Genomic DNA, 12,758 nt, shown 5'->3' with positions numbered 1-12,758 from the left:
TCACAGTATTTTCTGTCTGTGTTTACACCCTGAGGAGTTCCACTGATGATATCAGGAGGGTACCCTGACTAGATCCACAAGTACTTCTGAGTAGGCCACATTTAACAAGAGCGCGTCCTGACCTCAAAAGTCATTTGTATCGGCTTTGGCTGGGAAAACACATGAAAAAGAGGAACTCCAAAGCACTCTTTTTTGCACAATTGTAGTGGCTTGGTTTTTAAAACGCTCAAGATGCATTTCGACATTCAAGCCTTTTCCAGTGACAAAATGGCATCATATCAAATGACATCTCTTTATATAATGGACACACCATCCCATGAGAAATGATTTCAGAGTAAATGCTTCAAATGGTAAATGTACATTTCCCATTAGTGAACATTTTATACATCCATTTACAAATCATGAAGAAGCAAACGGAAATGAAGATGAGATGAATAATGCTCTTTATTGATAAAAATTATAAAATTTGTTCTCATCCACCCGCATTTCAGGTCCTCTGTTCATATTTTCCAGAGGATCTGTTGCACAATTTTTTACAGATTTGAAACATTACATTACACTATAAATAGGGAGGGGAGGGTGTTGCTTGTTGGCTTCTATACATCATCTCATCCCTGTAATTCACTAACCGTTAACAATAACTTCACAGAACAGAAGTGGTAATATGTACAGGTTTTTAAAAAAGAATATTAAAAAAGTAATCTGGGGAGTGGTGGTGTGGATAGTAGTTTGGACAGCAGTATCTGCTGGTACTGATGACGTGTCTGAACACTCTTTGTAAACAGCTCAGCAGAAACAGGAGAGCGATACCTCATCATCAGGGGAATGTTCCAGGAACATGGTTCTGTTACTAACCAAGGTAATTTAAGTCAGAGTACATGTAATTCGTAAACCCACTATGGATTTAGGGGGATTACATAGTCGATGCGAGAAATGAAAGCTAACGCGCGTTAACGTGTGTCGTTTACATTCTCCAGAGCTATGCACGTATCACCCCAAAACACAACGCATGTGACAGGTATCAAGCATCAAAAATTGAGAGGACGCGCTTTGCTACATATCGACACTCACAAAATGGTGGGGGAGGTGTACCGATGTGCAGCCATGCAGCTGTGTATGCATTAAAATGCCTCGATTATGCATGCCCCCTTATTTTCCAACAAAAGAGTCAGAGGTCTCTGTCTGATATTAGGAGGTTTACCACATTCTCCGAGTTGACATGCCGTGGCAAGTTACTAAACCTTTTTTTCCTGGAATTCACCCCAAATGAAGGGCAGTTCCCAGCGTTGTCATGGGTGGCATGTGTCATCATCAATAGTCCTCCATCTGGGCCTCAGCGACTTCTCCTCCAGTACACTACAGCAGTGATGAAGGCAACCGCGGCAAGGATGGACACCGTACGCCACCGTGACACACTGTGCATTACGCCCTCCTGCAACACATACGCACGCACGCACGCACGCACGCACGCACGCACGCACGCACGCACGCACGCACGCGCACACACACACACACACACACACACACACACACACACAGTTGAGTGGGCCAATTCAGTAAGAAGAATGAAATGAAAACAAGACAAGGGAAAACAAATAAACCAAAATAAAAAATACACACACAAAAAACTTACCCATCCTCCCTGTTGACGTATCCATGATGAAATGTTTTCCCTGATGAATTGGAGCACCCAGCTTATGATACGGCGGATGATTTCAAAGTGGTTTTGAGTCAAAGCCTGGAATGTTGGAGATAGAGAGTTAAGTACATTAAATGGAGATAGACTTAAGGGAACATACATAATCTGTTGATATATGTTTAAAAATATTGATGTCTTTAATTACTAGCATTCTGAGCTTTTTCAGAAAAAAGTTTGAAATGCAACAGGCAACTGTAGTTTTGTCCCATGCAAGTCATGCTCTAATGATAATAATACTTTCATTTTAAATAGTGCCTTTCAAAACGCTGAAGGTCGCTTAACAAGGTATCGTGTAGGAATGTGTACGTGTGTGCGCGTCAGTGCGTGAGTATGTGTATTAGGGCTGTAACGATACACTCAACTCACGATTCGGTTCGTATCACGATTTTTGACCTACGGTTCGATACACCCCACGATTTCTGAAATGTATCTCCACTGAAGTTTGGAAACACCATCACATCAAATCATAATGTTGTTTTCTGGACTAATGGGTAATAAAACTTTGAAAGGGCGTATCACGATACTGCCTCCTTGTATCACGATACAGTATCGTGACTCTGTGTATCACGATTTCTCGGTTCGATACAATATCGTTACAGCCCTAACGTGTATGCATGTAAGTGAATGTGCTTGTGGAACTAGCAGCCATAAGCCTCCAGGAAAAGATGTCTTGTTGTGTCGTGTTGTTTAAATATGGCCATCTACCCTCTATGGCAACGACCAGGGCTCTAAATTAACACCTGCCAACTGGCCCAATGTAGCTGAAATTTCAGTTTGGTTGGTAGAAAAAGAAAACTCACTGGACACTTTGACTCATTAGTAAGTTGGTGTTTGGCTGGAAATATGAACATCTACAAGCCGTTTTGGCAAAGCAAAAAGGGATTTCAGAGCCCTGGACATGACAAATGTGAAACACTGCTCCCTTGTATTCTTGTATTCTTCAATACCTTGATACTGTACTTCACCCAGTATGCATTAGACAAATATTTGCATAGCTTGAAAACAAGCCCTTGCACCAAGGTGGAGCAATGCCAACATCCTGCCCCAGTCAATGCATTTCATATGCTGTGTGTCATATTTAAACTACTGACAAATGTATATGTGACATATTTTACTACTGTATGCTGAAATAAGCCAATAAAATGCTTGTTCACTTCTTAAATAGGTTGGAAATGAGCCTGTAGCCTAGGAGGGCACCACCCTTTCCCAGCTGATGCATGTTGCGTTTTATTTAACCCAATACGTACATGACAAAGATTTTATCATTGTATCCTTAAATACTCAGAGATTCAAATAGCTATTTAATTTATTTAAAATAAATACTTTGGAAATGTCAGGTGGAAAAATGCCACCACCCCACTGACCCCAGTTAACGTGTATCAACAATATCATCGTTGTGTCCTTAAATAATTGTTAAATTATCAAAAGAACATTTACTATACTTATGAGTTTTAAATATATTCTAAATACCCTGGAAATGAGTTTGTAGGTCAGGTGGCCCTGTCCCAGTTAGCGTGTGTTGTATACGTCATTTAACACAGTATGCATGTGACAATATTGTATCCTGAAATAATATACGTAAGTTACACTTTATCTAGATTATAAATCTTCAATATATAAATACACAGTATTTATGTATTTAACACAGTATGCACGTGGCAATATTGTATTCTGAAATAATATATACTTAAGTTATATTATAAATCTTAAATATATAAATACCCTGGATATGAGTCTGTAGGCCAGGTGGAAGAGTGCCACCACTCTGCCCCAGTTGATGCCATCGGAGAAGATGCTTCTGGCCACGGTGACGAACACGTCCTGAGCACAGTTGGCCTGCACAGTGTTGATGAGGCTGCAAGGGTGAGTGGGATGGTAGAGAACCAGAGAAAGTAAGTTCGTAAGTCACTTTGTACATGGTCAGTGCCTTGGGCTTCAGTGTCATTGTCACAATTTTGAAACAAAAACTGAAATAATTCTCCCAGGGGCCAATATTCTTAAAAATGTCTGTCATTTTTCTTTCAATTACTGACATCTCAGACACCAAGAACACCGACACCCAGGCATTATTTTGTGGTGACGTTTAAGTAAGACTTACAAATTAAAAACAGATTTCTTGTTGCAGGAATTAAAGTTCTCAAAGATTTAAAAAAACAACACTGGAAAGAGAAATAATACAACAACAGAGACAGACATACTGTTGAAGTTCAGCATTGCGATTCAGATCATCTGCAATACTCAGTAACTGTCCCACCACGGCTTTGATCTGGGGGTCGTCCCCCTCAGATGGAGTGCCCCCAAGAAGCTCATGGCTCACGGGCACATCCGGGCTCTCCGTCTGAAGCCTCTCCACCACAAAACTGCAAGGGAAAAACAAGAGCAATCAGAGATGCCAACATGTTCCCCTGACCGATGCTAGATGCACATGATGTGTGTCTGGCGCCACCTCCAAAACGTGCAAAACAAAATATTGCAGGCGGACACACAAACAGACAGAGAGACAGAGAGGTCACAGAGTCATTGCAATACCCGTCCCAGCACCCTTCAGAAGCCCGGGTAAAAAGAAAGTAATTTTCGAAAAAGTGACACCAGGTGGGGACTTGTTAGAACAAAAAAAGGACACAATGCCCAAGTAAAAAAAAAAGTGTACTTAATATATACTTAATAAGTACGTTTTATTGTATTTAAAGTGTACTTCAAAAGTGTGTATTTAAAGAATGTTATTTTGGGACAACTTATAGTATACTTAAATGTACTTGAAATATAATTAAGTAGAGCTTAAACACATTTTAAGTCGACTTTTTTGTACTAAAATTAAACTTTGTATAAGTGTACTTAATATACTAAAATATATTTAACTTTAAGTACATTGTAAGTATACTAACCAAGTCACTTTAAAATGTGTTTAATGTGTACTTTAGCATGCGGATAAGTGCATTTTAAGTACATTAGAAATCTATTTTAACGTCATGAGAAAGTACTTTATAGTATACTGCAGAAGTACATACTTAAGTTGTGTTATTTTGGGACAACTTATAGTATACTTAAATACTCTTGAAATATAATTAAGTAGAGCTTAATCACATTTTAAGTTGACTTTTTTGTACTAAAATCAAACTTTGTACAAGTGTACTTAATATACTAAAAATATATTTAACTTTAAGTACATTATAAGTATACTAACCAAGTCACTTTAAAATGTGTTTAATGTGAACTTTAGCAGGCGGATACATGCATTTTAAGTACATTAGAAATCTATTTCAATGTCATGAGAAAGTACTTTATAGTATACTGCAGAAGTACATACTTAAGTTGTGTTAATTTGGGACAACTTATAGTATACTTAAATACACTTGAAATATAATTAAGTAGAGCTTAATCACATTTTAAGTTGACTTTTTTGTACTAAAATCAAACTTTGTACAAGTGTACTTAATATACTAAAAATATACTTTACTTTAAGTACATTGTAAGTATACTACCCAAATAACTTTAAAATGTGTTTAATGTGTACTTTAGCATGCAGATAAGTGCATTTTAAGTACATTAGAAATCTATTTCAATGTCACAAGAAAGTACTTTATAGCATGCTGCAGAAGTATATACTTAAGTTGTGTTATTTTGGGACAACTTATAGTGCACTTAAATACACTTGAAGTATGATTAAGTAGAGCTTAAACACATTTTAAGTTGACTTTTTTGTACTAAAATCAAACTTTGTACAAGTGCACTTAATGTACTAAAGCATACTTTACTTTAAGTACATTTCAAATATATTCACAAAAATCGCTTTAAGTACATTTTAAGTGTATTGACTCTAAATGTATACTACAAGTAGATTTTACTTTAACCACATTTTAAATATATTTATTTTAAGTACACTTAAATTATATTTCAAAAGTATATGAAAAAAACATCAATGTAATCTCTAATTACTCATTTCCATTGTACATTGTCTTGTTCACAATCATCAGCCATTCACATGAACCTTCCTTTCACCTTCACTTCAGACAACAACCACTGCCTCAACCAGGATTTGAACCCACAATTCACTGAACCACAGACCTGCACTCTAACCACTAGACCACAACTACCTGTTGTACAACAGGCACAATTAGGTTCTTGAATTAATAGTCTTGAGTAGTACACTTTAAGTATACTTTTATATACTTAATAATAATACTTAGAAATCATTGGTGGTGGTATGCTTTTATCGAATTAAAGACACTTTTACATGTTTAATTTGTGCACCAAAAAGTACACTTAAAGTGCACTTAATACACTAATAACACAACTTAAGTACAGACTTCAGTATTGTGCTTAAAAGTTTAATAGGTAAGGCCTTACATGCCTTTTTAAGATCTGTTTGTGCTCTTCAATATGGTGTTTTTACCATGAAAATACATTAACAAAATGGAAGGTGGAAGGTTATTTAATGTTACAAAGCATAATGAATAAATAAGCCTAGGTTAAAATACACTAAAATTATGGTTAAAAAAAGTACCCAGGTGAAAAAAGTGTACTTAATATACTTAATAAGTATGTATTTTTGTATTTAAAATATACTTCAAAAGTGTGTATTTAAAGAATGTTATTTTGGGACAACTTATAGTATACTTTAATACACTTGAAGTATGATTAAGTAGAGCTTTAACACATTTTAAGCTGACTTTTTGGTACTAAAATCAATCTTTGCAGAAGTGTACTTAATATACTAAAATCATACTTAACTGTAAGTACATTTTAAATATACTTACTAATTCACTTTAAAAGATGTTTAATGTGTACTTTAACATGTGGTTAAGTGTAACTATTTGAAGTATGCTACAAATCTATTTCAAGGTCATAAGAAAGCACTTTATAGCATGCTGCAGAAGTACATACTTAAGTTGTGTTATTTTGGGACAACTTATAGTATACTTAAATACACTTAAGATATAATTAAGTAGAGCTTTAACACATTTTAAGTTGACTTTTTGGTACTAAAATCAAACTTTGTACAAGTGTACTTAATATACTAAAATCATACTTAACTTTAAGTACGTTTCAAATATTCTTTCAAATACCAAACTTTAGCGCATTACTTTTAAAATACAAATGCACTTAAAATACACTTAAAACATACTACACTAATAGTATGTTTTCAAATACAATACATTTAAATACAATACACTAATAGTGTATTTTATAATACTACACTTTAACACATTACTTTTAAAATACAAATGTACTTAAAATAGACTTAAAATTGAATATACTAATAGTATATTTAACAGTACCACACTTAAGCACATTACTTTAAAAATACAAATGTACTTACAATACATTTAAATACAATACACTAATAGTGTATTTTATAATACTACACATAAGTACATAACTTTTAAAATACAAAGATACTTAAAATACACTTAAAATATAATACACTAATAGTATACTTTATAATGCTACACTTAAGCACATTACTTTCAAAATACAAATGTACTTAAAATACATTTAAATAGAATATACTAATAGTATATTTAACAATACCACACTTTAGCACATTACTTTAAAAATACAAATGTATTTACAATTCATTTAAATACAATACACTAATAGTGTATTTTATAATACTACACGTTAACACATTACTTTTAAAATACAAATGTACTTAAAATAGACTTAAAATTGAATATACTACTAGTATAATTAACAATACCACACTTAAGCACATTACTTTAAAAATACAAATGTACTTACAATACATTTAAATACAATACACTAATAGTGTATTTTATAATACTACACTTAAGTACATAACTTTAAAAATACAAAGATACTGAAAATACACTTAAAATATAATACACTAATAGTATACTTTATAATGCTACACTTTAGCACATTACTTTTAAAATACAAATGTACTTACAATACATTTGAATACAATACACTAATAGTGCATTTTATAATACTACACTTAAGTATATAACTTTTAAAATACAAAGATACTTAAAATACACTTAAAATATAATACACTAATAGTATACTTTATAATGCTACACTTTAGCACATTACTTTTAAAATACAAATATACTTGAAATACACTTAAAATATAATACACTAACAGTATATTTTACAATACTACACTTAGCACATTACTTTTAAAATACAAATATACTTAAAATACATTTAAAATACAATACACTAACAGTATATTTTATAAAACTATGTTTAAGTACATAACTTTAATAATACAAATGATTTTAAAATATATTTAAAATACACTAAACTATAAGTATATTTTTAAATACCATACTTAAGTACTGTATTTGATAAATAGAGTGTACTTAAAATATACTTTCAGAAAATTAAATATATTTAAAGTACACTTAAGTACACATTTTTTTGACCTGGGTGAGAACCAATATAAACACAGACATACAAAGGTGAGGAGATTCTTACCTTCTCAATACCACTGCTCCCTGTTCAACAATCGGATCATCTATGACATCTAGAGAAAGCAAAGAGTTATTAATAATGTGTTATATAATTAGTATTTTGATCAATTACCACAGCAGTCTTTCCAACAATAAGTTGGCCTCGACAAAAACTATGGCCATCATCACCACATAAATCGAGACCAAATGCAAGTTGTGACCATTCTACTTCACCCCTTCAGCCACAAGGGGGAACCATAACACACGCCTTAGCTGCACTGTACACAATATTGACGGTCCAGTGATGGACAAGTAGCCTACTGATGCACTTGGACATGGATGCTATTCACACTCACGTGGTGTAATGTTAATGGGGTTACATGATTTTATGATTTGTGAACAATATCTTTCCAATGAACCTTGTGGAGTTGTGTGGCATTGCATTAAATTACATTCACCAGATGCGTTGTACCCCACAGCAGGTGGTCGGATGGGTTGATGTCATCCATGACCTCTTCCGTAAGGTCTTGTACAATTTGCGTGTTTCTTGGAACCATATTAAAATAAGAGAGAGAGAGAGAGAGATTGTGTGTGTGTGTGTGTGTGTGTGTGTGTGTGTGTGTGTGTGTGTGTGTGTGTGAATCAGCAAATTTATGAACAACCATGGCAAATACATCACACTGTTCTACAGCTGAGCTCACATGTGTCACATACAGCATACGCTATAATTAAATGGGCTGCTGCTGTGCGAACATCAACAACAACCGCCACCACCTTGCCTGGGGCAGCCAATGGTAGACTGTGAAGGAATTCAATGCAACATTGGCATTATACTCCTGCTCGTCAACCTTGTTGTTGCTGCTGTGATGTTGTTATATTTAATTATATTAATATAATTAATTGTTGGTTCAGAGTTGTGAAGTCATGGGGTTCAAATTGGGTAGCGTCGGTCAACTGCCAATGGGCTTTTGACCCCTGTGTCGGACGGGACTCCAGTGCTGCTTGCTTGTGGATAACCTGGGGGACCATGAGGCTGGACGAGGCAGGGTGGCAAGAAAAGTATAGCAAAACAAAATAAATAATTGAGTAAATTGAAAAACTAAAGTACACCAAAATAGACCAAAAGACCATAGACCATAGACCATGGGCTGCCAGCTGTTTGGGTATGATATGAAAAGGGTAGACTGGTGAGGGACTGTGACTGTGTTCTCATTTTCTTCTTTACGTTTATATGTGTGATATTTTCTGTAGTTCTTGAATGATTAGGAATGCACCAACTCTAGTTGTGAAAGGGGAACACAGAACGGGGGGGGCTCGTCTCGACGTCATACATGGTTTCACAGTGTTTGTAAACACAAGGAGGGGCAAGACACTGGCAGCCAACCATGTGAGCTATTTTTTAAAAATTATTATTATTTTTTTCGACAGCGCAGCGGTTTCCAACGACAGAGGTTGAGTTGTGCGCAGCTAGGTTCACGCAGCCAGGGGGAAACAAAAAATTAGGACCCATGTGTATAGTAAAGTTTTGGAACCCCTGGCCTCTACCCCTACCCATAGATGTGTATACTGTAGAAGACCCTACCCCCCAACCGCAGTACTCAGACTACACGCAACAACCAATATGTCTACCTTGGGAAATAAAACTGGTCTTCGATGGGTATGGGTAGGGAGTTGGCTTTGTGGTGGTTCACTCAACTTGTAGGCTACACGGCATGTGTACAAATGTATTAGCTGGAAATATCCACTGGACCAAACAAGGCGTGGTAGGCATGTTGGAACATTTCGTCTTTTGCGCAGTCTACCTGTGCGCTCTGACAAAACGTCTGTGCAATTAGTCCAAGTTCTCCTTAAAGTTCCAACAGTTGTTAACAAGTCGTTCTTACCTTCACCATCGGTTTCGCCAGGCATATCATCATCTTTCACCCCTTTCCTTGAATGTGCCATTCCTTCGGCCCGAGTGAGGTAGTAGTTGTACGATTAACAACTCTTCTGAAGTTTTATCCACCAAACTAACTTCAGAGACTGGACGCGTAAAAACCTATAGTATGTAACGAAACGATGAGCCGCATAACACGAGAACTACAAACTAAAGCATGTCGATAGTTTTTCATATAAAAATAGTCCAAAGGAATACATATTCAATGTTGAGCTTGGTTCTTCAACAAGGAAGCGGAGCGGAAATGTGTCTCCGTCAGGGTTTCCTGCTTTCAGGACTACTCGGAACTGGAAACTCCACTTGCCGTCCCATATCTAGAATTGACATCCATCGTCATCATGATGGATTTTACAGCCAGTCCTACTTTCACAATAGTTTCTTGATGAAATTGGTAATCATCAACTTGGTTCAAAAAGGTCTAGTCAATAAAAGCTGTGCTGGCTACCTATACATTTTCACCAGCCTTAGGAAGTAGGCCTACAGGGCTGATAGAAATCAGCCTTTGCACAGTGGAAATGTGGTCCAAAGTGCAGTGCTGCTACTCTTCTTATTCTATCTAAATTTGAATGGACCGTGTGTGTATGTCGTTAAAGGTAGCAGCTATCTATTTTCGTAACAGTCTCCACAGTTCTCTCCCACTCTCCCCTGTTTACAGATGCCTGTGTATTGTGTGTTAACATGCGCGCGCGCGAGCGCGCAATCCTACGTCATTGCTGACAAGGTCGAGCATCTTCAATCAGCTTCAGTTGGTTGCCGTGGGGAATTGCCCAAATCAGGTTTAGTCAGTTGTGTATGTTACTTTTCTTTAAAAGCTTTGTGACCTTTTCTTGAAACATGAACCCAGCAGACACCCTCTGGAGACTACCATTTAGGTTGAATTTGGCACGTTGGGATGGGTTCCTGTGCAACCAAAACTCTGAACAAACAAACAAACAAAAAAAGATGCAAAATAGTGCCGCCAATATATGACCTTGCACTTCCACAAATACATTCTTGGGGAGAATGGGGTTGGTTGTCTCAAGATGTGGTTGCTGTGTGTATCTCGTCAAATCTCAGTCTCAAAGGTTGCTGATCAAAACAGTTGACACATAAATGTTTTTAATTAGTAAGGTCGTTCATGATGGGAGCATTTCTGCCAGGCAGGAAGTTTGCTAGGCAGCGAACTGTGTCCCACGTGAAGCATCCTGGTTAGAATTTCTGTCCAAGACGCGGCATATGGGAGATTATGTCATATTTTAAAACTGTCCTATCTGAATGACGACTTGGGTTGATGGAATTATTAATTGAGACTTTCTACTTTAGTTCTAACTGAAGCCAAAACACCATGAGAACATGACAAAGATTTGAACCCTGGTAGCCTGCATGGTAGGCCTACAGTTTAGGCCTACCCATCGACCACCCTAATTAGGCGCAAACTTTTTTGTGTATTAGTAAATAGAAAAAATGCAGCATACCGTGCCGCCATAATGTTTTTTTTACGGGTAGCAGAGAGGGACACACATGTATTTTGGATAGCAACAGCAGTAAGCGCGTCATGGAATTGGCACCATAGATTTCATTCCACGAGAGGGTGACCTGGTACACCCGCTGTTAACATCTTGTCTGAGTTGCACACATTGCACTATGGGTGACATCAAAATCAACTTAGCCATTTGAAAGTATAAAGAGTAAGATACAAGCGGATTCCAAAAAAGTTGGGACACTTGGTATTTTGTGAAAATCAAAATGCTGGCATTTTCAAAACATTCAATCCATGCACAAGATGCACAATGGCACAAGGTCAACATAGGAACAGTTAAAATGAGGCAAAAGCATTGTTTTGAGGGAAATATGTGGTCATTTAAAATTCGACCCATGCAACAAATCTCAAAAAAGTTGGGACAGGGCCAAAAAATGTTGTAATAGTTGAATAATTCTAAAAATAACACAAGGAGGAATATTTTGAAAGGAACTATATTGACTGCCAACATGAATGCACAGATAAAATACCGTCACAGAGAGGCTGTGGCACTGAGAAGCGAAGATTTTGAGGGACTAATTACTGATCTATTACACAGAAAGATTGAATTCTCAAAATTGCAGGCATATAAGGCCTATTTCTGTCACGTAGAGTTCTGTGAAATCATTGCACGAGTTATGAGATCATGACATACCCATTGTCAATAAGCAAACTATGACACTCCAACAATGACAGCTGTTGAAAAAATGACCATAAACACAACACTTGATTAAGGCACATGATGCAGACATTAAACAGTGCTGCAAGTGGCAAAGCTCATTCTAGATGGACCTTGGAGACATGTGAAACTGTCCTCTGATTACAGAATGGAAAAAATATTTCATTCTTTTTTAAAATCATGGAGTCATGCACCCTCCAGGTTATGAAGAAAATGTATACTTCAGCTTGATTTAGTGGTCAGTCTGAAAGACAGCATATATGATGGTAAAGGGGTGCAGAGATGCCTTGGTTATGGTCTTCTTACTCATGTAGAGCATTAACATGAGGGCTGAGTGATATATTCAGACTTTAAACAGCATCCATAGCTACCAAGGCATCATATTTTGGAGCACAGTCTTTAGATATTGCCCCATAATGATGGCAAATTTCAATCTCTACTATGTTCCAATAGTGTGGTTCCATAATAAGAGTAAACAGGTGACAAAATTGTTTTCTTGCAGTGAGGATATGCCACGTATTAAGCAT

General features: G+C 36.3%; 2 protein-coding genes across 2 annotated transcripts in view; both read right to left on the bottom strand.

Annotated features, from left to right (window-relative positions):
* adora2aa (adenosine A2a receptor a) overlaps positions 1-12,758 on the bottom strand; it is a 34,425-nt gene that overhangs the window by 11,321 nt on the left and 10,346 nt on the right. The window lies entirely within an intron of this gene.
* Positions 421-10,619, bottom strand: LOC134445569 (apoptosis regulator BAX-like). The gene is made up of 6 exons (XM_063194619.1): positions 10,002-10,619; positions 8,144-8,192; positions 3,898-4,059; positions 3,422-3,554; positions 1,634-1,738; positions 421-1,432 (listed from the first exon to the last, which is right to left on the bottom strand). Exons 1-6 carry the CDS (start codon positions 10,060-10,062, stop codon positions 1,334-1,336), a joined length of 609 nt encoding a protein of 202 aa, XP_063050689.1. The 5' UTR covers positions 10,063-10,619; the 3' UTR covers positions 421-1,333.

The sequence above is a fragment of the Engraulis encrasicolus genome, chromosome 3 (assembly GCF_034702125.1).
Source record: "Engraulis encrasicolus isolate BLACKSEA-1 chromosome 3, IST_EnEncr_1.0, whole genome shotgun sequence".
In the NCBI taxonomy this organism is placed as follows: Eukaryota; Metazoa; Chordata; class Actinopteri; order Clupeiformes; family Engraulidae; genus Engraulis; species Engraulis encrasicolus.
The sequence above is the reverse complement of the archived record's forward strand: the minus strand, read 5'-3'. Positions and strand labels throughout refer to the sequence as shown.